General features: G+C 42.3%; 1 protein-coding gene across 9 annotated transcripts in view; it reads left to right on the top strand.

Moving 5' to 3' along the window:
• ptprq (protein tyrosine phosphatase receptor type Q) overlaps positions 1-26,802 on the top strand; it is a 297,632-nt gene that overhangs the window by 26,842 nt on the left and 243,988 nt on the right. For all 9 annotated transcript variants that reach the window (XR_010976839.1, XM_068050461.1, XM_068050464.1 and 6 more), the window contains 7 exons: positions 2,024-2,204; positions 4,150-4,440; positions 6,447-6,731; positions 7,123-7,395; positions 11,017-11,277; positions 23,283-23,413; positions 23,704-23,833. Coding sequence is in view for 8 of the 9 variants with exons in the window: in XM_068050461.1 (XP_067906562.1) it covers positions 2,024-2,204; positions 4,150-4,440; positions 6,447-6,731; positions 7,123-7,395; positions 11,017-11,277; positions 23,283-23,413; positions 23,704-23,833 (1,552 nt within the window). In the remaining variant the exon portion in view is untranslated. The remainder of the gene's footprint in view (positions 1-2,023; positions 2,205-4,149; positions 4,441-6,446; positions 6,732-7,122; positions 7,396-11,016; positions 11,278-23,282; positions 23,414-23,703; positions 23,834-26,802) is intronic.

The raw sequence follows: 26,802 nt of genomic DNA, 5'->3' as shown, positions 1-26,802 counted from the left end.
TGTCACCCCCTAGTTAACTCAAGCCACTTCAACTCTCTCTCTTCGCATTCCTTCCGGAATATTCTTTCTCAATCCGTCTCCTCAAAATCAAGTTTCCTCTTTTCCAATTGTATCTCTGCTAATAATACCATGTTGGAGTCTGCTTCTAACCCTGTTTCTGCTTCACAGTTTCAAGGGAAAAATGGTTTGCCATTAGCCTTAGGAGTTCAGACTTCCTAGCCTTGCCACATACCGTGATCCCTCACTGCTCAGCTATTTTCCTCAACTCCTCCATAAACAGTGCTTTTAACATATCCTAAGCTACTTCATCCTGGCTTGGAGAACTACTAGCATCAATTGCAGACATGTTAGTGTTCAAGCACACACAACCACAAGAAAACCTGTATTGATATCTTGCTCTTTTTTGACTGGGAACAATTTGGCTTCCCATTTCCAATTTCTCTTGTCTGTGGGTAAAATTCCAGATGCCCAAATTTCTGTTATGACCAATTATAAGGCAAAGAAACCAGCATAACAGGTTTTCTCAGGTTTAAAGTGAAATTTTATTAAACTTAAACTCTAATTCGGTTAACACCTACGTATACAGGCCGCGCCCCATGCTAGCATGCATACATGCAAATAGAGTCAGAAAAGAGCAGAAGAAAAATAAGCCGGAAAGGTTTGAGGCAATGGCTGGGGCTTTACGTTATGTGGACGGGAGCTGGCCACCGACTGAAAAGTTGGTGCAAACCCGCTTCCGCCTCGCCTGGGGATCTGTTCCGTATTTTATGCGACCCCAGACTTTCATTGTTTAATTGCAACCCACTTGAGGGACGAAGTCCCGCCTCATTGAGCTCTTAGTCCCAGAAGTGTCACTGGGAGCGGTGGCCACTGCTTGGACTGCAACCCAGTCGACCGCAGAGGAAGACATGGAGCTGGGAGATAAGGTACGTTTTGGTTGGCTTGCCGGTGGTAATTGGTCGGGCCCTGGCAAGGCAAGAGTGGTCCGATGGGGGGGAAGGGGGGGAGGTCGGGTGTTGGGGGTGGTTGGGGTAGCAGGGGGCGACCCTCCATCAGGCACCCTGTGCCTGATCATTAAGCGCCCCCCCCCCGCAACCAGGGTTTTTCCCAGGTGGCTTTTCCCAGCTCCAGCACGCTCACTTGCCACGCGTAAAATCCACGTGGAGGCGGGCGAAGGCCCTTATGTCGCCGTTAAGTGGCCGCTTAAGGGCCTTGATTGGCCTGGGGTGGGTGGGTTGTTTTTCGCTCCCCCCCCCGCCCTATGTAAATGGCGGTAGAAGCGGGTTGGGAAAGCCTCTGGGAGCCTCCTGCTCCATTTTACGCCACCCCTCCCCCACCCCCGCCACCATCCTGCTTGTTGGGGTGGTGTAAAATTCCGGCCAATATCTGAAGAGTTGTTGTTACAGTTCTACAAGCTCACTGTAGAATACTTGCTTTTACGTAGATCTTGCTTTTCATTGGGGCCCAGTATTCTTCTTAAACCTTGTTCACTAAAGAAGACTTTTCTGTCTTGGAGTTCATGTGTCTTCAATGGATTCAGAAGCTTGTGAGAAAGAAATGGGAACAGACAGGAGAGAGATCTTCTCAGTCCAGGAGCAAATGGCTTTCTGATTTCAAACTCTCTGGGGCTAGTTCAAAAGACCCTGGAGCAACCAGTTAGTTTCAAAAAACTCAGGTTGCCCAGCAGGTTAGTCATGTGACTAGCTGGTTTGACCATGTCCGTTTGTGTATTGCGCCATCGTAGCAGTAAATCTGGAATGTGAGCTCCCCCACCTTCAACGTCTGGAGATCAAAAGTCTATTGTGGGTTGAATATCAGGGAATGGCTGCTTTGTCCTTCCAAACACTGTCTGTTAATATGCAAATGTATTTTCCAGCCATGGCTGATTTGTTTAACAAGTCCTTTCTTCACTCCAGTAACAGTTTAACATCAATGTTCATGACAAAATTAATGTGCTTCATTCTTGGCAGATGGGGGCCTAGCATGACAAAATATAATAGACATGAACATTTTCTTTTCTCAGACAGAAACTGAGCTTCAGTGGACTGACAGTTCTCCCTATAATTTAAGCAGCATTTTGCTGCAGACTCTGCCAACAAATGAGAGTGATTGCTATGCATTACAACTGAATCCAATGGGTCCAGACTATGTGCTTACAGGACTTTTCTGCTTCCTGTCTCTGCCGTACGTTTGTGAATATGAAGGTAAATTACTTCCAGACAGCTGATTCTACACTGGAGCAAATGTTGGCACACATAATTATGTTTATTGAGTGACCAAAGCAAAAGTAATATTTATTTTATCTGCATTTTATAGAGACTGCACAATGTGACTTATTGGCTAACGAAAAAAATTAATAATGATTTGTTATCTGACTAATGCAGAAGTGAATTATGTACACCTAGCTCATTCAATGTCTTACTTTTCAAAAGACCATTTCAATCTATTGTGTGACCTTTGTCTTTATGAAAAACATTGACTGGTTGTACAATTTAAATTATGTCTTTAAAGACTAAAATAACATCATGGATTATCCTGATGGGATTAACCATGGCAAGTGGCTTCATGATACTGAATCTACCATGTTACACATATGTGGTAGTGTGGTTGGTGTGGAGTTGGGCAGCTCATGTAGATCAGCAGTAAAAAATAGTGGTCAAAGTTTTCACTGTTGGTTTTACTGTAACAACAGCAATCGTCCAAGAAATGGGCACTGCAGCAAACAATTGTAATCCGGTAAACATGGTTAAATGCTAACTTCAAATATGTTTAATCATCAAAATAAAAGTGGAACTGCAAATCCTAACCTTGCTCAAGACCACCAAATCCATACTGGAGTTTTGCACGCCTTAATTTTTCTTTATTGTTGACATGTTGTTTGCCTATGCAATTCTAGATCTGTTGATCTTACTGATCTTGATAATTTTGTTGTTTGAAGTACTTACTTGTATTTTACCATCTGGGGACCAAAGATTCAGGACCAAATATGTAGAATTACTTGGTCGATCAATGGCAAAATATTCTTAATGACTCTTCTTAATCTCTTATGTTCATTTTTGTTTTCATATTTTGAAAGGATTTTCTGGTGTCCTTATCATGTTAGAGACTGAATTTTTCTGTAATGGTGTGCTTGTATGATGCTGGTGGAGGAGCTGAAAGTCCCGGAAACCTGTCTTGTATTGTTATGGCACTAAATTTATTTGATGTTTTGAGGGTCTTGCAGGATTTGTTGCACTTGGAGTTGTAATTAGTTGAAAGTACCTCAATTGGCCATTGTAAATTGCTCCTAGTGTAGGTAGGTGGTAGGAGAACTAAGGGAAGGTGGGGATGTGGTAGGGAATATGGGATTAAATGTAGGATTAGTATAAATGGGTGGTTGTTGGTCGGCACAGACTCAGTGGGCCAAAGGGCCTGTTTCAGTGCTGTATGACTCTATGACTCTTCCCAAATTTAACTTCTGCTTCAGCTAAACTTCTGTTTCTATAACTACTACTTATACTTGGTTACCTGGAATGTTATCAGTGCACTTTAAAGTCTTTCAGAGTACACAGAGTTGCTAATTAAGCCGAGCACAGACTCGGTGGGCCGAAGGGCCTGTTTCAGTGCTGTATCTCTAAATAAATAATAAAATAAATAAACATTGATTTTATTTGCTGTTATATTAACATCTTACACTTTTGTATTTTGAGACTTCTGTGGTAATCTAAGGACATAATATGGAAGTGGTCTGCTTCACTGCTGATAGATGATACAATGCTGGGGAGCCCAAGAATGCTGCAGTTTATAGTTTATAGGTAGTGTAATTTGGAAATGCAGTACACATGCATGTACATTATGTGATGAGTTACATCCTTTCACCAGTGTCAGCTTCAGAATTTCACCAAAACAAAATCATATATGTTGGGGTAGATCTTTACCCTTACTCCCTTACAGAACCTGCTAAATCAAGTTCTGTAACTAGCATGTGTTCCTCCCGGCCAGCTATTTCTTTATGTGCTCCACCCAGCTGATGCTTAACATCCAGGTGTTAGAACTGAAAATCTAGCCTGGTTAAGTCCACAGATGATCTCCAACTATGAATTTGAGTTCGGTTTTAATACTGATTATAAGAATTTTGAGGTAGCCATTTTTAAATGTGTTGTTCTTCAGCCCTAGTTCTTCCAAAGACTGTTAGACTAAAATTAGAAGATGCTACAGAAAATGAAGTCACCATTGTCTGGGATGATTTACAAGATTTGTTCACTTCAAGATCTGAACTACTTATTTGGTTCCAAACTATTTCAGCTGAAGGAAAACAGTATTCCCACAGTATATTACAAAATACTACTAAAGCAGTTATTCCTGGGCTGCACCCTGGACACACCTACTATTTTGCATTAATGACAAGAGACAACACAGGTGCTCAAAGTACTCTTACTCCAGTTTTGAGTGTAAAAACAAGTAAGTTTTGACAGTGTTACACTGGTAGTTGATGATGTAACATCGATGTTGAACTCTGATGACGGATCTGAATGTGGGATACTGGTTATATCTTCAATATGTTAACCTGTGTATATTGTCACAAATTTTATAAAACATTTACAAATGCAATAGAATTATTTAAAGCACACTGTGGGATAGTATTTGAAAATTCAGTACAAGATGATAGAGTGCAGATTTTTCCTTCATGATTATAACAAAAAGTTATCATTCTTGACGGTAGCAACTGGTGAAGGCATATGCTAGAAGTGCTTCCCCTTACGGGAAAGGGATATCTGAGGACAAATCACCCTGTTCTATTCTCGCATTACTCCTGGTAGCTGGCACCGAAACTGGTCTGAAATTCCACGGGATGCCTGAAAATAGTTGGCACTAAAGTACTTCTGAAATGTAATCACTGTTGTAATGTAGGTAAATGTGGCAGCCAATTTGCACCCAACAACATCCTGTAAACAGTAATGGGATAAATCATCAAATAATCTGTAATAGTGGTGTTTGTTTAGGGATAAATGTTGGTCAGGATATCAAGAGGACTCTCCTGTTCAACTTTGAATAATGCCATGCAGGGCCTTGGTTTAATACCTCATTGGAAAGACAGTACCTGTAGCAGTTCAGCATTCCCTCTGTATTACACTGAAGTGCCAGACTACATTATATGTCGCTGGAGAAGGGTTTAGATCCCACAGGCAGAATGTTAAGAGTAGAATATTAAGAGTTTTTGAATTATATTTTTTATTTCTCTTATGTTATTTCATGATTTTAGTTATATCTCTTGATGCTGCCAATATCTTGGTGCAAATTCCCTGCTAAAGTGCACAGTTTTTTTTGTGTTTCTTAATTCCAAATTGATATTAATTTAAAATAATCCTTTGATGGAGCAAGGCATCATTGGCAGCCATATATTACCTGTGTCCAGAAGTGGGTATAGCAAACTGTTTTTATTTCAAGATTCCAATCATCCTTATAATCCTTATCTGTCTTGTCATTCTGTTATGACAGGGGAGGCAGTGGTGTAGTGGTAATGTCACTAAACTAGTAATCCAGAGGACATGGATTTAAATCCCACCACAGCAGATGGTGAAATTTGAATTCAACTAATAAATCTGGAGCTGAAAGCTAGTCTAATGGTGAAAATGAAACCATTGTTGTAAAAACCCATCTGGTTTACTAATGTCGTTTAGGGAAGGAAATCTGTACTCCTTACCTGGTCTGGCCTACATGTGACTCCAGAAATGTTTGACTCTTAAATGGCCTAGCAAGCCATGCAGTTCAAGGGCAATTAGGGATGGGCAATAAATGCTGGCCTAGCCAGTGACTCCCACAACATGAAAAATTATAATTTCAAATTACTCATGGTTGCTATTTGTTGTTTCTGCCCATTTATTGTTATTATTGCAGCACTCTCATTTTACAGTTACTTTCTAGTTACAATGATAAATTAAAAATAAGGCTTGACATTATTACCTACTGTAAATTATAGGGTTAAAACAGTTCTGATTCACAGGAGTACAAGTATGCTGCCAATTTCATTTGACGACCAGTGAATTCCCTAGCAATGCAAATCCTAAATACTGTATTTTAAGCATTGTCATTTAATATTTCATTTTTGGAATTCAGAGGAAACTTTGAAAGATAAAGCAGATGATTAGTTTAGGAAGCCAAAGCAAATGAAGTGAGACTTGCACTACGAATTCATGATTTATATTTAGCTATCTATACTTTTGGAATAACAATAAAAAGGCAAGCATCAAGATTAAAGTACAAATCTGCCTAATAAAATATGCTAGAAAATGATTGAGACCTTTTGTACATATTTTTCTGGTATTAAAATTGTAAAATTATGTTTTTCCGCTATGTTGATTTTTTAACTAAGTGATTCTGGTGGAAAAATACAAAAACTTAATCTTTGTGCTACTCTAACAAATGCATTTTTTAACTAATACATTTATATTCCTGCTATTAAATAGGACCAAATCCACCAAGAAGTATTACATTTGGAGAAGTATCGTCTACTGCAGTACAGGTGCTTTGGGCTCCTCCAGACAAATCACAGAATGCATCATTTCATCACTATCTTGTCAGTTACATGGCATTCGAATCAAAAAGTCTAAGAACTGAAGGTGTTATAGGAGATGAAACATCCTTAGTACTCAAAAACCTTAAGCCTTTCCACTCTTACAAAATTTATGTACAGGCAACAGCTGAAGGAGGATCACTAAGTTGTGCTGAAGGACCATTGTTTGCTACTACAGGTAAATGTAGCTGTGTCGGGTTAACTATTTTCATATAAAATACTGGTCCACTGGGCCTGAATTTATGTTCATTTGTATTAGCATCAAACTTCGTTATATTTAGTTATGCATCTATACCAAATATCACTTATGTAGCATCTGGAAAGTTCCTCTCTGTAATTAAAAAAAACCTAAAACATTACAAAACAAAAAGGACTTTTGGACCATCAGGAGCACCACATAAAAGTACAGCAAAATGATTGTTTGTGTTTGACTTTAATATGAGTTGGAATAGATAGATTTGAGATATAATAAATTTAATTCTTTAGAATCTGTACACTGAAACTAATGTTGCATTTAGAATTTACATTGTTTACTATTATTTATTATTTACTATTTATTGTGGATTTAGCTCCCAGTCCTCCGGTCAGTATTTATGTTGACAATGCAGATGTTTGGGAGAACACAATCACTGTGCACTGGGAGCCACCATTAGAAGGAAGCGACGAATACCATCTTCAAATGAAAATGAGCAATAACAGCGCTGAAATAAAAGAATATTCAGTGATAAATGCAACAGTATTTCAACTTGATTTTATGATCCCAGGTGTTACATATGACATTGAGGTAATGGCAGTAAAGAGTGGGAAGAGAAGCAAACCAAAATATGTCTCACAAACTACAAGTAAGTCTGCATGAGCTGAAACTTTGATTATAATCTATTTGTGACCTAACTAATACCATGGCTCCCACATTCCACCTGTGGTCTATCTGTCTCCTCCTGCAATTTTGACGGGAGATGGGTGAAATGCCCAAGGAAATGGGGAAGACTCAGCAGAGTTGCTCTGCATTGTTTTTTTGAGTTTCCTGGTTACCTTGTAGGAAACAGAACTTTCATTCGCCCCATACAAATAAAATAACAGGTTGGAGGTGAACTCCCTAAGCAAGAATTCTAACACCTAAGGCTCACTGGGGACCCTGTGTAGTAGGAGTGGCTCACTGATTTGCTGTGAACGATGAGGCGTATTGGCTTCCACAAGGGCACAAATGGGTCCTACAGGTGGGATCCAGGCCTGGCAAGTGGTCTGGATGTCTAAGGAAGAAAAAATGTAAACATTTATCCTGGATTGACCCCTTGTTTGGAGAACTTTTGGAGCATTGCTAGGGTTAGGCTTGGCTGGTTGTACAAATCTCCACCATCTTAGGGCAGGTGGTACCAAGTGGTACGTGTTGTCATCTTCCCCATGAAAATAAGATGCACTCCCACTGATGCTGCAAACTCCAGTGGGGATCTGTGTTGGAGAGCACTCGTTTGCACAAGCAAGGGGGTCATCATGGAACTTTAGGGTCCTTGTCTTTATGTTTTAATAAAAGGAATAAATGTTCACAACTGATAACTGTTTTTTTGATTTTTTTTAGAAGGACCTCAGATTGATTTGGTGTAAAGATTTGGAGTTACCTCAGATACTTTCTTTTATTATTCCTCATAGTCATCTTTGATTTGGTCCTGAAATCTTGCTTAGTATATGTACCTTGTGTAAAGAATTGTCTTTGTTGCTGTTGCTGTGAAATAACACATTACAGATAACATCCAAATTCTTGCTTCTTGCTGTTTTGTCTCTTGTATTCTGTGAAAGTCAACCATCCAATATCAGACATTTTAGATAGGCCAGATAGGCATATATAATTCCATAAACAAGTCTGTAATGGGATATTTTAGCAATATAAATATGAATGTGTACTTGAGGAATACTGTGCTGCATTGCAGAGTATGCAAATGTGGAAAGAAGAAGGAAGTTCAGAAAAATTGCTTCTGAGACAAGATCAACAGGCAACAGGGTGTAGCAGTGCAGAAATAATGGGCTGGATTTTATTTTGGCAGCGGGCGTCCCGGCAATGGGCCGGAAGGTGGGTGGGTTGATCACACCTTGGTCATTTATCGGACCCCCTCGTCTCAATTCAGTGGTGGGCAGGCAATAAACTGCCCACTGTCGGGGATGCTGCCTCCTTTAAGGGACAGGATCCGGCCCCAAGAGGCCCGGCAGTACAGCAGTACCAGCAGTGTCACTGGGAGCGGTGGCCACTGTTGGTACTGCAGGAGGCCCAGTGTAGCAGCAATGGAGGACGTCCCAGAAGATTGCCCAGATATGTCCTGAACACAAAAAGCAGGACAAGTCCAACCCGGCCAGTTACCACCCCATCAGTCTACTCTCAAGCATCGGTAAAGTGGTGGAAGGTGTCGTTGACAGTGCTGTCAAGCGGCACTTGCTGGGCAATAGCCTGCTCAGTGATGCTCAGTTTGGGTTCCGCCATGGCCACTCAGCTCCTGACCTCATTACAGCCTTGGTTCAAACGTGGACAAAAGAGATGAACTCAAGAGATGAGGTGAGAGTGACTACCCTTGACATCAAGGCAGCATTTGACCGAGTATGGCATCAAGGATCCCTAGCAAAAATGAAGTCAATGGGAATCGGGGGAAAACTCTCTGCTGGTTGGAGTCGTACCTAGCGCAAAGGACGATGGTGGTGGTTGTTGGTCAATCAGCTCAGCTCCAGGACATCACTGCAGGAGTTCCTCAGGATAGTGTCCTAGGCCCAACCATCTTCAGTTGCTTCATCAATGACCTTCCTTCAATCATAAGGTCAGAAGTGGGGATGTTCGCTGATGATTTCACAATGTACAGCACTATTCACGACTCCTCAGATACTGAAGCAGTCCGTGTAGAAATGCAGCAAGACCTGGACAATATCCAGGCTTGGGCTGATAAGTGACAAGTAAAATTCGTGTCACACATGTGCCAGGCAATGACCATCTCCAACAAGAGAGAATCTAACCATCTCCCCATGACTTTCATTGGCAGTACCATCGCTGAATCCCCCACTATCAACATCCTGAGGGTTACCATTGACTAGAAACTGAACTGGAGTAGCCATATAAATACCGTGGCTACAAGAGCAGGTCAGAGGCTAGGAATCCTGTGGCGAGTAGCTCACCTCCTGACTCCCCAAAGCCTGTCCACAAGGCACAAGTCAGGAGTGTGATGGAATACTCTCCGCTTGCGTGGATGGGTGCAGCTCCAACAACACTCAAGAAGCTTGACCATCCAGGACAAAGCAGCCTGCTTGATTGGCACCCCATCTACAAACATTCACTCCCCCCGCCACCGATGCACAGTGGCAACAGTGTGTACCATCTACAAGATGCACTGCAGCAATGCACCAAGGCTCCTTAGACAGCACCATCCAAACTTGCGACCTCTATTACCTAGAAGGGCAAAGGCAGCAAATGGTTGGTAATACCACCACCTGGAAGTTCCCTCCTAGCCACACACCATCCTTAAGTGGAACTATATTGCCGTTCCTTCACCGTCGCTGGGTCAAAATCCTGGAACTCCCTTCCTAACAGCACTGTGGATGTCCTATCCCACATGGACTGCAGCAGTTCAAGAAGGCAGCTCACCACCACCTTCTCAAAGGCAATTAGGGATAGGTAATAAATGCTGGCCTAGCCAGCGATGCCCACATCGCATGAATGAATAAAAAAAAGTCAGGTGAGTGAGGTTGGGCTTTCCAGGTGGGTAGTAGTTAATGAGGGCAAGAGAATTGTTTTTGATGGGGTGGACCATGCAGCTGGGGTGGACCCTCCAGGGTCACAGGGTGCCTCATGGGAAGGTCCCCCACCACCCAGACTGCCGGGAGGCTGCCAATATTTACTGGTCGGTCTCCCCAGATGGAGGAAGGCCCATCTGCCACTGGTAAAATGCCAACAGCGCGGGAAGAGGCCTTTCAGTGGCCGTCCTCGATCTTCCCTGCTCCACTAAAATTCCATGGCATTGGGAGGGCGACAAACACTCCACCCCCCACCTTCCCTCACTATTTTACGCGACCTCCCCACCCCTCCTGCCTCCCAGCCTGGCCCTAGGGGACTGAAAAATTCAGTTCGACATCTTTGAAGTAAAGGGAAACCCTAAGAAATTGATTTGCCAAGTGTGACATTGTCTTTGGCCCCCACCACAAACTCTATTCTCTCGCCATTGATGTCATAGCTTCCTAGCGAATGCCTCAGGCTGAACCAGATAGTTCGCAACATTAGCTGACCCTGAGCTGAGCTTCTGACCCTAAATCTTCTCCATCATAAAGAGTGCCTACTTGCATCTCCATAATATCACCCATCTCCACCCTTGCCTTATCCCAGCTGCTACTGAAACCTTCATGCATGCTTTCATTTGTTCCAGACTCAACTATTTCAATCCTCTCCATGTGAAGATTTGTTTTTTAATTGCAAAATTATCTTATCTTTATTTCAGAGCCTAAACCAGTTGAAATAGTTGTTCCCATTGATGTTCAGACTCACTCAACAGTGCTCTATGCTGGAATGCCAAAAGTTGGTATATTTGATGGAGTTAAAGTTACATATGAAGATGGAAGTAAAAGAATGCCTACAGCCAACATAGATGTTAATATAACCATAGAAAATCTGACACCAGGCAAAGAATATAACTTTGCTGTTTATGCAACCAGTGGCAACATGAAGAGCAAAGCCTACAGAGTTCCTGTTGTGAAAACATGTAAGTGTCTATGATTGAAATTTGTAGACATCTGTAACTCAAATATCAACTTTAACATCTTGCAGCACATGTTTCAGCAATTCTTGATCATTTTTCACAGTGTTTGAAAAAAATATTGTTTTCAATGCAAAGGGTAATCACAATTTTAGTTAGTAAAAAACAGATACTGTCAAATCTTCACATCAAAATCTGTGAGGGGAAGCTTTGGCTAGGCTTAGAGGTTTTGCATACAGAAGGGTGTTGGGAGTGATTTTAAGTCAAGTAAGATAATTCAATGATGTGGGAAATGTAGTGAATTGATTATTTTGTATTATTATGTAGCGAAGTTATATAATTGAATGAAGTGCATATGGTCATAACTGTTGCCCTGGCACTCATGCGCTGTGAAATAAAACAGCTTAACAATTGATATCTGGCTTTGTTTTTATCATGTTCTTCCTTTATCTGTCTTCAAACAGAGTGAACAACCATGTATCTAATTCAGATCACATAGCGGTCTAATTTTCATACTCCTGAGTTACCTATTGTATAGTATTAAGGGGTGTGGGTGGTTCTCACTGTTTACTTCCCAACTGACCACATTCGTGTTTTGTTTCAATATTTTTTTTATTCATTCAGGCGATGTGGGCATTTCTGGCTAGGCCAGCATTTATTGCCCATCCCTAATTGCCCTTGAGAAGGTGGTGGTGAGCTGCCTTCTTGAACTGCTGCAGTCCTTGGGGTGTTGGTACACCAACAGTGTTGTTAGGAAGGGATTTCCAGGATTTTGACCCAGCGACAGTGAAGGAACAGTGATATATTTCCAAGTCAGAATGGTGTGTGGCTTGGAGGGGAACTTGCAGGTGGAACTTGCATCTGTTACCCTTGTCCTTCTAGGTGGTAGAGGTCACGGGTTTGGAAGGTGCTGTCGAAGGAGCCTTGGTGCGTTGCTGCAGTGCATCTTGTAGATGGTACACACTGCTGCCACGGTGTGTCGGTGGTGGACGGAGTGAATGTTGAAAGTGGTGGATGGGGTGCCAATCAAGCAGACTTCTTTGTCCTGAATGGTGTTGAGCTTCTTGAGTGTTGTTGGAGCTGCACCCATCCAGGCAAGCGGAGAGTATTTCATAACACTCCTGACTTGTGCCTTGCAGATGGTGGACAGACACTGGGGAGACAGGAGGTGAGTTAATTGCAACAGAATTCCCAGCCTCTGCCCTGTTTTTGTAGCCACAGCATTTATGGGGCTGGTCCAGTTCAGTTTCTGGTCAATGGTGACCCCCATGTGTCGATAGTGGGGGATTCAGCGATGGTAATGCAATTGAATATCAAGGGGAGATGGTAGATTCTCTCTTGTTTGAGATGGTTATTGCCTTGCACTTGTGTGGCGCAAATGTTACTTGCCCCTTATTAGCCCAAGCCTGGATGTTGTCTAAGTCTTGCTGCATACGGAGATGGGCTGCTTCAGTATCTGAGGAGTTGCGAATAGTGCTGAACATTGTGCTATCATCAGCGAACATCCCCACTTCAAACCTTATGACGGAGGGAAGGTCATTGATGAAGCAGCTGAAGATGGTTGGGCCTAGGGCAGTACCCTGAGGAACTCCTGCAGTAATGTCCTGGAACTGAGATGATTGACCTCCAACAATCACAACCATCTTCCTTTGTGATAGGTACGACTCCAACTAACGGAGAGTTTTCCCCCTGAGTCCCATTGACTCCAATTTTGCTAGGGCACCTTGATGCCATACTCGGTCAAATGCTGCCTTGATGTCAAGGGTAATCAATCACTCTCTCCTCACCTCTGGAGTTCAGCTCTTTTGTCTATGTTTGGACCAAGGCTGTAATGAGGTCAGGAGCTGAGTGGCCCTGGCAAACCCAAACTGAGCATCACTGAGCAGGTTATTGCTGAGTAAGTCCCTCTTGATAACACTATTAACGACTCCTTCCATCATTTTGCTGATGTTTGGGAGTAGACTGATAGGGCGGTAATTGACCAGGTTGGATTTGTCCTGCCTTTTGGTGTACAAGACATCCCTGGGCAATTTTCCGCATTGCTGGGTAGATGCCAGTGTTATAACTCTACTGGAACAGCTTGGCTAGCGGCGCAGCTAGTTCTGGAGCACAAGTCTTCAGTACTATTGCCGGAATGTTGTCAGGGCCCATAGTTTTTGCAGTATCCATGCCTTCAACTGTTTCTTGATATCACGTGGAATGGCTGATGACTGGTATCTGTGATGCTGGAAGGAGGTTGAATTCAGGTGAAGGAGGAATGATGAGTTAGCCCCTGAGTGTTTTACTTATCAAATAAATAGCCAGCGACAGGTTTTCTTGTAGGTTTAAAACAGAAGATTAACTATTTATTGAACAATATTCATTCCCCGAAATGTTCGCAACACCATTTACATATGCATTCACTCTTACATGCGCTCTCAAGAGAAGATAGCTAGAAGGCAGAGGGTAAGAGTGTGGTAGTGGTAGTTGTTCATGGTTTACAGTAACCCTGTTAAATCTTCTAAGTTGGACAGTCCCTTTTCAAGATGCAGGCCTGTGTGTTTGTAGTCATGAACTTGTTGAGGTGCTGTAGATTTCTGGTGGTCAAGATTTCAGATTGGAGGTGGCGGTCACTTTCAGTTCTCTGCTGTGCCAAGTTGAAGCGTAGAATTAACAGCAGGGCTTCTTCTTGTTTAGGCTGGATCTTTCCACAGCCTCTCGCTGGGCTGCCTTTTCTGTGATGTGTCTGTGATTTCTCGCTTTCTCCAGAAGGTTACCTTTTAAGGTCACAATTTATCATATTAGCATTTCTGGTACCTGACATATGGTCTGTTCCCCTGGTGTGACCATACACTGGACCAGGATGTGGAATCCATGGTCTTCCATTAATGTCTGGATGAGTATTATTCTGTTATGATGTATCTACTTCACACCTCTGTCTCAGAAGAAATCAATTCAATTCAGAATGTCTCTTGATGGTTTCAGGATGGGTGTAGTCAACACCTCTTAGTCTGGAATGTATCCTTTTGTCCTGTTGAGATAGTGAAGCAGTGTTTGAAATACACAAGCCAAGTCATTTGACCTTTGGCAGCCATTTTTGCAGCACATTGTCCACTTTTTTTAAAAGGAAAAGTCAATTTCAAAGATTCCACATTGAATAAAGTTTGTGTCTTAAAAGTAGGAATATGATATGTCTTTACTGTCCATGACAATAGTTAGACATTGGGTGACATGGGAGACACTTATTCATTCACTGCTCAGTTCCCTTAAGTGAATGACTAGTACTGCTGTACTGGAGAGAATATCCAAAGCAAGACCATAAACTTGTAACAAATATTACACTGTCAGAATGTTTTATTTAGTACGTACATTTATTAAGCAGAAGGAATAGCTTGTGTAAATGTATCAAGTTCATCTCATAACACAGAGGTACACTATTGCCAAATATTTGAGTGACAGTTGACTATAAAATCTATTTACCATTAGTTATATGTATATTTGTAGCTTTCTTTTTATGCTGCTCTATTTTCTTGTTAAAAGAAATTTTGTCAATTCCAATAAATATATACTTGAAACTTTACTGTGCACGTTGAGGACTCAATGTTGCAACAGATTTTTCTAATAATTCCACTGACAATGTACAAACATGTTTTTAATAGCATAATTAATCCTTTTGTTCCATTGATTATACCAGAAGCAGGACTTGCCACTGGATTAACACCAGGTTGCTCAAATAGTAATAAAGAACGCTGATTTGTTCTCTTATTAATGGAAGCACTATTTCACTCTTTAGGGATGAAATCCTACAAATCTGAAATTGTTCTTATGGCAGAGTTACTTGAAAATTGATATATTTTTCTGTTGGGATCAGAAGTTACAAGTTGACAATGCCAGTTTCAGCTGTGGAGTTGAGTTCTTTAAGCTGTCATGATAGCATCACTTGAGTGTGTTAAATGATAAAGTGGTTCCAATTAAGCAGCTACATTACATACCATGGCCTTGCACTCTAAATTTAGGTCAGTGCTGTTATTAAGGGAGTTAATCTTTTGTCACAAGCAGAAACATCATAATATTGAAGTTCGTTCTCTGGTAGCTGCTGTCATCTTTAAAGATAAGGCGTAGAATAAATAGTAGGTTTGGGAAAATCTGATGCTACCTCATATTGAAATGACTAACATGATATACTGGTCTGACTGTTACCAGGCTCCACATATTCACCCAGAGGAAACATTACACAGATTGGTGCTTTACAGTTACCCTCCAGGGTACAAAAGTTGCTTAATTTCCTTTCTGATTTTGCTATACCACTGCCTGTTCCTTTACAAAAGCTTAATGTTACCCTAAGACTAATCAGAAATAAGAACAGAAAATGCTGGAAATATCCAACAGCTCCACCAGCATCTGAAAAGAAAAAAAAAGACTTGCATTTATATTGCTACTATTCTGGCCAGTAAATGCACGATCAAGTTTACTACAATACTGGTGAAATTCTCCCTTAAAGGTTAATTAATCTGAGCGGACTCTAAATTTTCTACTCTGTGCATAGAATCATAGAACAATATAGGAGGTTATTTTGCCCATTGTGCCTGTGATAGCTCTTTGAAAGAAATTTCCAGTTATTCCCACTCCCCTGCACTTTCCCCGTAGCCCTGCAAATGTTTCCATTTCAAGTATTTATTCAATTCCCTTTTGGAAATTATTATTGAATATGCTTCCATCACCCTTTCAAGCAGTTGTTACGACCTGGTGAGAAATGTGTCCAGGGGTCTTTTACTGTCTTTACTTTCCTTGTTTACAGCTTTACAATTATAAGACAAAGAAACGAATTCACACAAGTTTTCTTAAGTTTAAAGAAGAAAGATGAAATTTTATTAAAACTTAAACTCTAATACGGTTCACGCGTAGGGATATACGACACACCCACGCTACCATGCACACGCAATACATGCAAATAGGGGCAGAAAAGAGGAGAGGAAAATATAGTAGAGAGGGGTTTGAGGCAATATCAGAAGAGGTTCTTGTTTGCTGTGCTTCAAGCTCACTGGATTGTAGCTTGTCTTGCTGTTCGTCATGGCCCAGTGTTCTTCTTAAACCTTGTTCAAGTAGGAGACTTTTCTCTCTTTGAGGTTCATGTGTTTTCACAAGATTCAGTTCCGTGGGAAAGAGATGGAGGCAGGCAGGATTGGAGAGGAGGTTCTGTTCCAACTGGGAGCACACAGCTTTCTGAGTTCAAATTCTGTTTTTTTCAATTTAAAACTCCCCTTGTTGGCCAGCAAGTGGTCATGTGACCGACTGGTTTGACCAGGTCTCTTCTGTATATTGGGGCAGGGACTGGTTCCTCATTGTTCCAACACTGTCTTTTACTATGCAAATGTCTTTCCAGTCAGGTGCTTGCAATTTTAATTTGTAATGTTCATGTGGCAAAATAATGTGTGCCTCAGTTTTGGCAGGTGGGGCCTGACATCTCCACATTCAGGGGGATGAAATATGATTTGAAGATTCATAACAGAGTTTGAGAGAAATATAAGATACAGAAAGAAAAACCATGCATTTCTCTCATTTATTTCCATTCATTCACCAATCTTAAAGCTTATTAAAATGGTCTGTTCTGGGTGCCAGGGCTGTTTGAATTTTCCCTTTTTTTATCAGGAGAGTAGTAGTGGGCAGGTCTATCCTGAACTTTGAATCATGCAAATACTTTGATTTCAAGGGATTGGTTGTTCCCTTTTCCTCTGACAGTAGGGTAGGAGTCTTTGTTACTTTCCCCTTTGTTCTCTGGGAACTCCTACCTGTAGGTATTTGTGCAGACCTTACTTCACTCCCCTATGGCACTTCAACTAGGTGAGGCAACACCCGCACAGTTTCGGAGCCCCCTGGAGGTCTCCCTTTGTCTCTGCAGGTTCCTGTAAATGCTGTTAGCAAGTCTGGTGTGGTGCTTCTAGAGTCTGTATTTACATAAGAGGATGTGGAGTCTACCTTTTCACATTTTCCAGGCTTGGCTGACCAGACAGTAGGGATTTTTATCTGGGATTCCTCCCGGACTTCCTTTAAGCTGCCCTCTTGGTCACTTTTTCCCCTTCTCTTTCTAAACTTTTGCCAGCCCTGTGCCTGCCTGTCCCCTTGTTCTTAGCGGGAGTCCCTTACAGTTCACCAGCACTCTGCTGGAGGGTCCTCCTCACACTGGTACAGGACTTAGGTTTCACTGTAGGTTGGTGTTTCCCTTCAACTGGACACATGTGGCAACTCCTGCAGTACTCCACCACATCTTTGTGGAGCTTTGGCCAGTCAAACTGCTGTCTTATGCAGACTTTGGTCTTTCGTATACTGGCATATACAGCCACTGTAGTCTCAAGGGCCCTTCTTAATATTTCTCTTGGGTACCTCTGTGCCACCACTAACTGGTGAACTACTGGCCACTCCTTCCCCTCAGGTCTGTGAAGAGAGCTCCATTTCCTCATCAGTACCTCTTTAAATAGTAGCAATCAGGGACTCCCTCTGCTTCACTTTCAGATTGGGCAGCCTGTGCTAACTCTCGCAATACTGGGTCGGTTCGCTGAGCCTGACCTGGGGAAAATCCATTAAAATCATTCCCTGGATCTCCTAACTTTCCAAAGAAAGTCTCGGACAGGCAGACCTCATGATCATTTGCCTGCAGTGCCAATGCAGTCTCCTCTGGGATCATGGCATGATCCACTACACATTCAGGGACTCTGCAGGGGACCGTTTCCTGCCACTGCCCTGTCTCTCTGACCTGCGGTCTTTCTTTCACTACTGGGGGTTGCTACCACCTTCACCCTGCCAGATCATTACCTAGGAGCAAGTCAACCCTGTCCAAAGGCAAACTAGGGACAATCCCGACAGCCACTGGTCCCGAAACGAGGTCACACTTCAGGTGCACCCGGTGTAAAGGTACTGGCATACACTGCTCTCCAATACCATTCACCACCATTTTGGTGTTCACTGCACTCTCTGGGGGAAAGGTCAGGCCTTTTCCCAGTAAAAGGAATCTGGTGGCCCCTGTGTCCCTGAGAATTATTATGGGCTTGCTTGCCCCACTCTAGGGGTATGGGGTTATTTTCCCTTCAGACACAAAACCCTGATAACCTTCAGGAATCCTATTAACTTTTCCTGCACTAGCCATAGTAAGCTTCCTGGGTTGCACTCTTACTGCAGTTAAAGCCACAGCTTGTTCTGTGTTTTCCGTCAGGGCCTCTTCTTCACTGAGTTGTTGTGCCCTGATTAACCCTACCGGTTTTCTGTTTGGTTTCCAGCAGTCAACGTTTAAATACCTTGCCTTATCACAATGGAAGCACAGAGGTCTCTGGGTCTCACTCTTGCTCACAGCACTTTCCTGTTTGGCTGGAGGAGACTCCCTTGTGTCTCCTGCTTTCCTTTCTCTTTCAGGACTTGCTGGGCAGATATCACCTTGCCATCCTTTGTCCTTTTCAGATTTGTGGAGGTGATTAGGAAAGGTTCTCCCCGGGAAACCGACTTATAAATTAAAGCAACTCATCGGCCAGAATGGCTGCTTGCCAGGCTCCCTGAACCCGCTGCTCCGCAACATGGGTTTTTATTGAGCATGGAAGAGAGTTTTTAAATTCCTCTAACAGGATTACTTCTCTGAGAGTCTCAAAGCTGAGTTGTATTTTTAAAGCCCTCAGCCACTATTCAAAAGCCAGCTGCTTACCTCTTCAAACTCCAGAAAAATTTGATTGGTTGCTTCTTGAGGGTTCTAAACTTTTGACGATAGGCTTTGGGTACTAATTCATATGCCCTGAGGATAGTATTTTTGATTAGTTCATAATTTGATGAACTCTCATCTGGCAACAAGGAATAAACCTCATGGGCTTTTCCAGTTAGTTTGCTTTGCAATAAAGAGACCAGGTATCAGCTGGCCATTTTCGCTGCCTTGCCAGTTTCTCAAAAGACACGAAAAACGCTTCCACATCTTCCTCATTGAATTTTGGAATTAATTGAGCGAGTTTTAGCAATCTTGTACCCACCCCTGAATTATGCTCCTCCATATTGGCTGTGCTGTCACTGGGGTTACTCTGTCACCCCCTAGTTAACACAAACCGCCTTAGCTCTCTTTTTTTGCATTGTTTCCGGAATGTTCTTTCTCTCTCTTCCCTCTCTCATTCCTTCTCCAGTCTTTCTTTCTTTTCACATTCCTTTTGGAAGGCTATTTCTCTCTCTCCTGCCTCTCTCTCTCTTTCCTCTAATTCACGTTTCCTTTGTTCCAATTGTATCTTTGCTAGCAGTACCCTGTCTGGGTCTACTTCTAACACTGCTTCTGCCTCTTCAGATTCAAGGGAAAAATATTTGGTCACCAGCCTTAGGAGTTCAGACTGCCTAGTCTTGCCACATACAGTGATCCCACACTGCTCAGCCATTTTTCTCAACTCCTCCATAGACAGTGCTTTTAACTTATCCCAAATTACTTCACCCTGGCTTGGAGAGCTGCTAGCTTCAGTTGCCGACATGTTAGTATTCACTCACACACAACCACAAGAAAACTTGCTTTTTTTTTTGATTGGGAACAATTTGGCTTCCCAATTCTAATTTCTCTCATTTGGCTGTGGGTAAAATCCCGGACGTTGGCGCCCAAATTTCTGTTCCGACCAGGTGAGAAATGTGTCTAGGGTTTTTTCGCTGTCTTTACCTGGTCTTAAAGTAACGGGGTTTTATTTTTATTTGGACAAATGTGAGGTTTTCCATTTTGGTAGCAAAAACAGGAAGGCAGATTATTATCTGAATGGCTATAAACTGAGAGAGGGGAATATGCAACGAGACCTGGGTGTTCTCGTACACCATTCGCTGAAGGTAAGCATGCAGGTGCAACAGGCGGTAAAAAAGGCAAATGGCATGTTGGCCTTCATAGCGAGAGGATTCGAGTACAGGAGCAGGGATGTCTTGCTGAAATTATACAGGGCCTTGGTGAGGCCACACCTGGAATATTGTGTGTAGTTTTGATCTCCTTATCTGAGGAAGGATGTTCTTGCGATAGAGGGAGCGCAGCGAAGGTTTACCAGACTGATTCCTGGGGTGGTGGGACTGACGCATGAGGAGAGATTGAGTCGGTTAGGATTATATTTGCTGGAGTTCAGAAGAGTGAGGGGGGATCTCATAGAAAACTATAAAATTCTAACAGGAATTGATAGGGTAGATGCAGGAAGGATGTTCCTGATGGTGGGGGAGTCCAGAACCAGGGGCCATAGTCTAAGGATATGGGGTAAACCATTCAGGACTGAGATGAGGAGAAATTTCTTCGCCCGGAGAGTGGTGATCCTGTGGAATTCACTACCACAGAAAGCGGCTGAGGCCAAAACATTGTATGTTTTCAAGAAGGAGTTAGATATAGCTCTTGGGTCTAAAGGAATCAAAGGATATGGAAGAAAAGCGGGAACAGGTTACTGAGTTGGATGATCAGCCATGATCATAATGAATGGCAGAGCAAGCTCGAAGGGCCAAATGGCTTACTCCTGCTCCTATTTTCTATGTTTCTATGCTTTGAGCTCCTCCTTTTGTGAATCCTTGTTCACAGCTTTCCAATTATAAGACAAAGAAACCAATTCACACAGGTTTTCTTAAGTTTAAAGAAGAAAGATGAAATGTTATTAAAACTTAAACTTAAATTCTCATATGGTTCATGTCTACGGATATACGACGTGCCCACGCTAACATGCACACACGATACACACATGCAAATAGGGGCAGAAAAGAGGAGAGGAAAATATAGTAGAGAGGGGTTTGAGGCAATATCAGAAGAATTTCTTTTTTACTGTGCTTTGAGCTCACTTGATAGTAGGCAGTCTTGTTGTTTGTCAGGGCCTAGTGTTCTTCTTAAACCTTGTTCACATAGGAGACTTTTCTCTCTTTGAGGTTCACGTGTTTTCACAAGATTCAGTTCTGTGGGAAAGAGATGGAGACAGACAGGACTGGAGAGGAGGTTCTGTTCCAACTGGGAGCACATGCTTTCTGAGTTCAAATTCATTTTTTTTTCAATTTAAAACTCCCCTTGTTGGCCAGCAAGTGGTCATGTGACCGACTGGTTTGACCAGGTCTCTTCTGTATATTGGGGCAGGGACTGGTTCCTCATTGTTCCAACACTGTCTGTTACTATGCAAATGTCTTTCCAGTCAGGTGCTTGCAATTGTAAGTTGTAATGTTTCATGTGGCAAAATAATGTGTGCCTCAGTCTTGGCAGGTGGGGGGGTTTGGAGTTTGCCTGACACAGTACATTCCAGATTATAACAACTGATCATAATGATGTGTAACAATTTATTTTCCTCATGTTTTGAGCATTGTGGACTATTCTGGGCACCACATCTCAGCAAAGATATAAAGGCCTTAGAAAGGGCATAGAGGAGGTTTACCAGGAGGTTACCAGGGATGAGGAACTTCAGTTATGAGAAGAGGTTGGAAAAGTTAGGATGTTCTCCTTGGAACAGGTGACCTAATGGAGGCTTTGAAGGTGACGAGAAATTTGGTAGAATAGATAGAGAAAATCTATTCTCTCTGGCAAGTGGGTCATTAACCAATGGTCATAGATTCAAAATCACTGGCAAAAGATCTAGAGGGGAGATGAGAATTTTTTCACAGAGATGTCAGGATCTGGAACACACAACCTGAAAAGGTGGTGGAAGCTGGTTGCATAAATAATCTTAAAAAGGAGTAGGACATGTATGTAAGGATAAGGAACTTACAGGATTACGAACAAAAAGCGGGGATGTGGGACTAAGTACAACTTCTCTTTCAAAGAGTCAGCTCAGGCATGATGGGCCAAATGACCTCCTTCTGTGCTGTAAGTGTAAGTTTCTATCTTGTTGCTGGTTCTTTTGCCAATTAACTTAAGTCTGTGTCTTTTGATAACTGTCTCTTCTGCCATTGGAAACATTTTCTCCTTATTTACTCTATTGTCAAAAAGTTCATTTCGTATCGGGATCAAGTCTCATTTCCTTTTTAAGGTGATAACTGACATTTGCGCTCTGCTGTGATTGATCCAAACTGTTTGCTAAACTTGATGAATAGTGGCAGCATTGGTGAGCTGCAGTGAAGCATCTTGAATTTTGAAATCTTCATGTTTGATGACCAATAGATTTGGAGGTTCAAGTTCCTATGTTGCAGAATTTTGGTCTTCCTGTGTACTGATACAGCAGTAATAATAGATTTTAGCCTGTGGGTCAATGTAGTACTCAACACCAAATAGCAGGAAAGAGGAGTAAAATTGTGAAGACTAGAGATTGAGTTGTTGGACCTGTATATATAGTAGAAATGGAACTTCACAAAAGATCACTCTGTGGGTGCTTTTCTCCTGATCTGGTCCAGCAGTTGATGTGGTTCTATATTAGGAAGTGACTCCCAAAGATGTACAGTTTATATACTGGATTTCATAGTACCTACACTACAATATATATTTACTGACATTTTCAAACCAATATTAAAAAGCAAGTTTTGTGATTTAAGAATGTCTATCTTACATGTTTCACTTGTACCCTCTTTCTTCTGAGAAGTTTGGATGTGAGAAAAGGAAATTCCCTGGGTTACAAACCTTCACCTCTGCTGCTGAGCCTTGCACTAGCACAGTACTCATCACATTTTCTATTGTAATTGTGGAGTGTTAATTATTTACACAATAAGACCGATTTTCTGAATGTATGGTACTGCTGGGAAACCTCACGGACTGACTATCCATAGTGAGAACTTCTCACAAGCATTCCAGAATTTCCCATCTATTCATTTTTATATGATTCTTACACTTTGTAAATGAAATGTAATGATATTGTCTAAAAAAAAAATCAGAGTTCATGGTCAATAGGGTAAGATATTGTTACCTTGTTGACAACAAGAACAAATAGCAGCTATTGTGTAGAAATATGTTCTTATCTATAAACTGAAGAATGGATCATCTGCAGCAAAGGATTATCTTCATTTTCCACCTCATCGTGATGGCATTACAGTATGAAAACTTGATTTTTATACTTTCTTTAGTTCCTTTTCACATAATTAATTATCTTTGTATTTTATTCTAGGTTTAGTACCACCCACTAATTTACGTGAAGGCAAAGTCACGGAAACATCGCTGGAATTATTGTGGGATAAAGCAGAAGGCCATTTCTACCAATACGAAGTACTATGTGCAAACTGTGACAAGCAGCTTATGGTAATCTCAAATTATTCTTGGTGCATTGAAACATACACTATATACAGCATGTAATAGAACATGCATTTAACATTTAATTCTTCAGATTGCCAGCTGTAGTTTGAAATGTTCCAAAACAACAATTGGTGCAGTTAAACTCTTGCTAGTGCAATTTTGGTTTGGTAAACATGTCTTTATTATAAGAATGTCTAGCTATATTTATCCATTTAATTAAATATGTTTGATAATATGATATAAAATTACAGATTTATAAAAACAAGCATATTTATTGCACTATTTATTAATTTCAGGTTCAAAAGGTTGACCAAGAGCGTGTAGTATTTACACATCTGACCCCGGGAAAACTGTATAATATTTCACTTCGAACAGAAAAGGAAGGCTATCGAGATAGCATACCAGTGAAACAATTAATACGTACACGTAAGGATGCATTTTTAAAAAGATTTATTTTAAATAAAAAGCCTTATATTTTCTCCTGAGTTACTTCATTTAGTATAGTAGTAAAAGTATGTTAACTGGCGAGGAAACCTCAAAGCTAATGTGAACAGACCTTCCTTTTGTTCTCAACTGATGTCTATAGTTTTCTTTCCAAGCTTAAAAGCATTAAGGGAAAATTGACAAAGAAAATTCTGTACGATTCCCAAAAGCAACAACTCTTAGCATCCAAAATCACCATGTAAATGGAAATAGAGAGGGAAATGGACACAAACATTAAGAACAGATTTGGAGGGACGACTAATAACCTGATCAAACAAATGGGTTTAAAGAAGGCTTAAAGAGAAGTGAATAGGTGAAGAGGTTTAGGGAGGGACTTTGAAAGAGTAGGATGAAGGCAGCTATAAAGTCCAACATCAGTGGTGGGGAAAAGTGGGCAGGGAGGGGAGGGGATGGTGTCATTGCACAAAGGTCAGAGTCTGAGGACTAAAGGGTGTGCAGGGTGATAAGGCTGCAGGAAATTGCAGAGATAAAGTGAGACAAGATTATGGTAGAATTTTTATTTTATTCGTTTAGGGGATATGGGCATTGCTGGCAGGCCAGTATTTATTCCCATCCCTAATTGCCCTTGAGAAGGTGGTGGTGAGCTGCCTTCTTGAACGGCTGCAGTCCTTGGGGTGTCTTCTTCTTTGGCCTCCTTATCTCGAGAGACAATGGATAAGCGCCTGGAGGTGGTCAGTGGTTTGTGAAGCAGCGCCTGGAGTGACTGTAAAGGCCAATTCTAGAGTGACAGGCTCTTCCACAGGTGCTGCAGAGAAATTTGTTTGCCGGGGCTGTTACACAGTTGGCTCTCCCCTTGCGCCTCTGTCTTTTTTCCTGCCAACTACTAAGTCTCTTCGACTCGCCACACTTTAGCCCCGTCTTTATGGCTGCCCGCCAGCTCTGGCGAACGCTGGCAACTGACTCCCACGACTTGTGATCAATGTCACAGGATTTCATGTCGCGTTTGCAGACGTCTTTAAAGCGGAGACATGGACGGCTTGTGGGTCTGATACCAGTAGCGAGCTCGCTGTACAATGTGTCTTTGGGGATCCTGCCATCTTCCATGCGGCTCACATGGCCAAGCCATCTCAAGCGCCGCTGACTCAGTAGTGTGTATAAGCTGGGGATGTTGGCCGCCTCGAGGACTTCTGTGTTGGAGATATGGTCCTGCCACCTGATGCCAAGTATTCTCTGGAGGCAGCGAAGATGGAATGAATTGAGACATTGCTCTTGGCTGACATACGTTGTCCAGGCCTCGCTGCCATAGAGCAAGGTACTGAGGACACAGGCCTGATACACTCGGACTTTTGTGTTCCATGTCAGTGCGCCATTTTCCCACACTCTCTTGGCCAGTCTGGACAGAGCAGTGGAAGCCTTTCCCATGCGCTTGTTGATTTCTGCATCTAGAGACAGGTTACTGGTGATAGTTGAGCCTAGGTAGTGAACTCTTGAACCACTTCCAGAGCGTGGTCGCCAATATTGATGGATGGAGCATTTCTGACGTCCTGCCCCATGATGTTCGTTTTCTTGAGGCTGATGGTTAGGCCAAATTCATTGCAGGCAGACGCAAACCTGTCGATGAGACTCTGCAGGCACTCTTCAATGTGAGATGTTAAAGCAGCATCGTCAGCAAAGAGGAGTTCCCTGATGAGGACTTTCCATACTTTGGACTTTGCTCTTAGACGGGCAAGGTTGAACAACCTGCCCCCTGATCTTGTGTGGAGGAAAATTCCTTCTTCAGAGGACTTGAACACATGTGAAAGCAGCAGGGAGAAGAAAATCCCAAAAAGTGTGGGTGCAAGAACACAGCCCTGTTTCACGCCATTCAGGATAGGAAAGGGCTCTGATGAGGAGCCACCATGTTGAATTGTGCCTTTCATATTGTCATGGAATGAGGTGATGATACTTAATAGCTTTGGTGGGCATCCAATCTTTTCTAGTAGTCTGAAGAGACCACGTCTGCTGAGATCAATGAAAGCAATGTAGAGGGGCATCTGTTGTTCACGGCATTTCTCCTGTATCTGAGGAAGGGAGAACAGCATGTCAACGGTCGATCTCTCTGCACGAAAGCCACACTGCGCCTCAGGGTAGACGCGCTTGGCCAGCTTCTGGAGCCTGTTTAGAGCGACTCGAGCAAAGACTTTCCCCACTATGCTGAGCAGGGAGATTCCACGGTAGTTGTTGCAGTCACCGCGGTCACCTTTGTTTTTATAGAGGGTGATGATATTGGCATCGCGCATGTCCTGTGGTACTGCTCCCTCGTCCCAGCACAGGCATAGCAGTTCATGTAGTGTTGAGAGTATAGCAGGCTTGGCACTCTTGATTATTTCAGGGGTAATTGCCCTCGAGAAGGTGGTGGTGAGCTGCCTTCTTGAATGGCTGCAGTCCTTGGGGTGTAGGTACACCAATAGTGCTGTTAGGAAGGGAGTTTCAGGATTTTGACCCAGCGACAGTGAAGGAATGGTGATATAGTTCCAAGTCAGAATGGTGCGTGTTGGAGGGGAACTTGCAGTTGAAGGTGTTCCTGTGCATCTGCTACCCTTGTCCTTCTAGGTGGTAGAGGTTTCAGGTTTGGAAGGTGCTATCAAAGGAATCTTGGTGAGTTGCTGCAGTGCATTTTGTATATGGTACACACTGCTGCCACGGTGTGTCAATGGTGGTCAACGATGGTAATGTCATTGAACATCAAGGGGAGATGATTAGATTCCCTCTTGTTTGAGATGGTCATTGTCTGGCACTTGTGTGGCGCGAATGTTACTTGCCACTTATCAGTCCAAGGCTGGATGTTGTCTAGGTCTTGTTGCGGCTTCGGTGTCTGATGAGTCACGAATGAACATTGTGCAATCATCAGCGAACATCCGCACTTCTGACCTTATCAAGGAGGGAAGGCCATTGATGAACAGGTGAAGATG

The sequence above is a fragment of the Heterodontus francisci genome, chromosome 18 (genome assembly GCF_036365525.1).
Source record: "Heterodontus francisci isolate sHetFra1 chromosome 18, sHetFra1.hap1, whole genome shotgun sequence".
Classification (NCBI taxonomy): domain Eukaryota; kingdom Metazoa; phylum Chordata; class Chondrichthyes; order Heterodontiformes; family Heterodontidae; genus Heterodontus; species Heterodontus francisci.
Note: the sequence above shows the minus strand (reverse complement) of the source record. Positions and strands in the feature narration are given on the sequence as shown.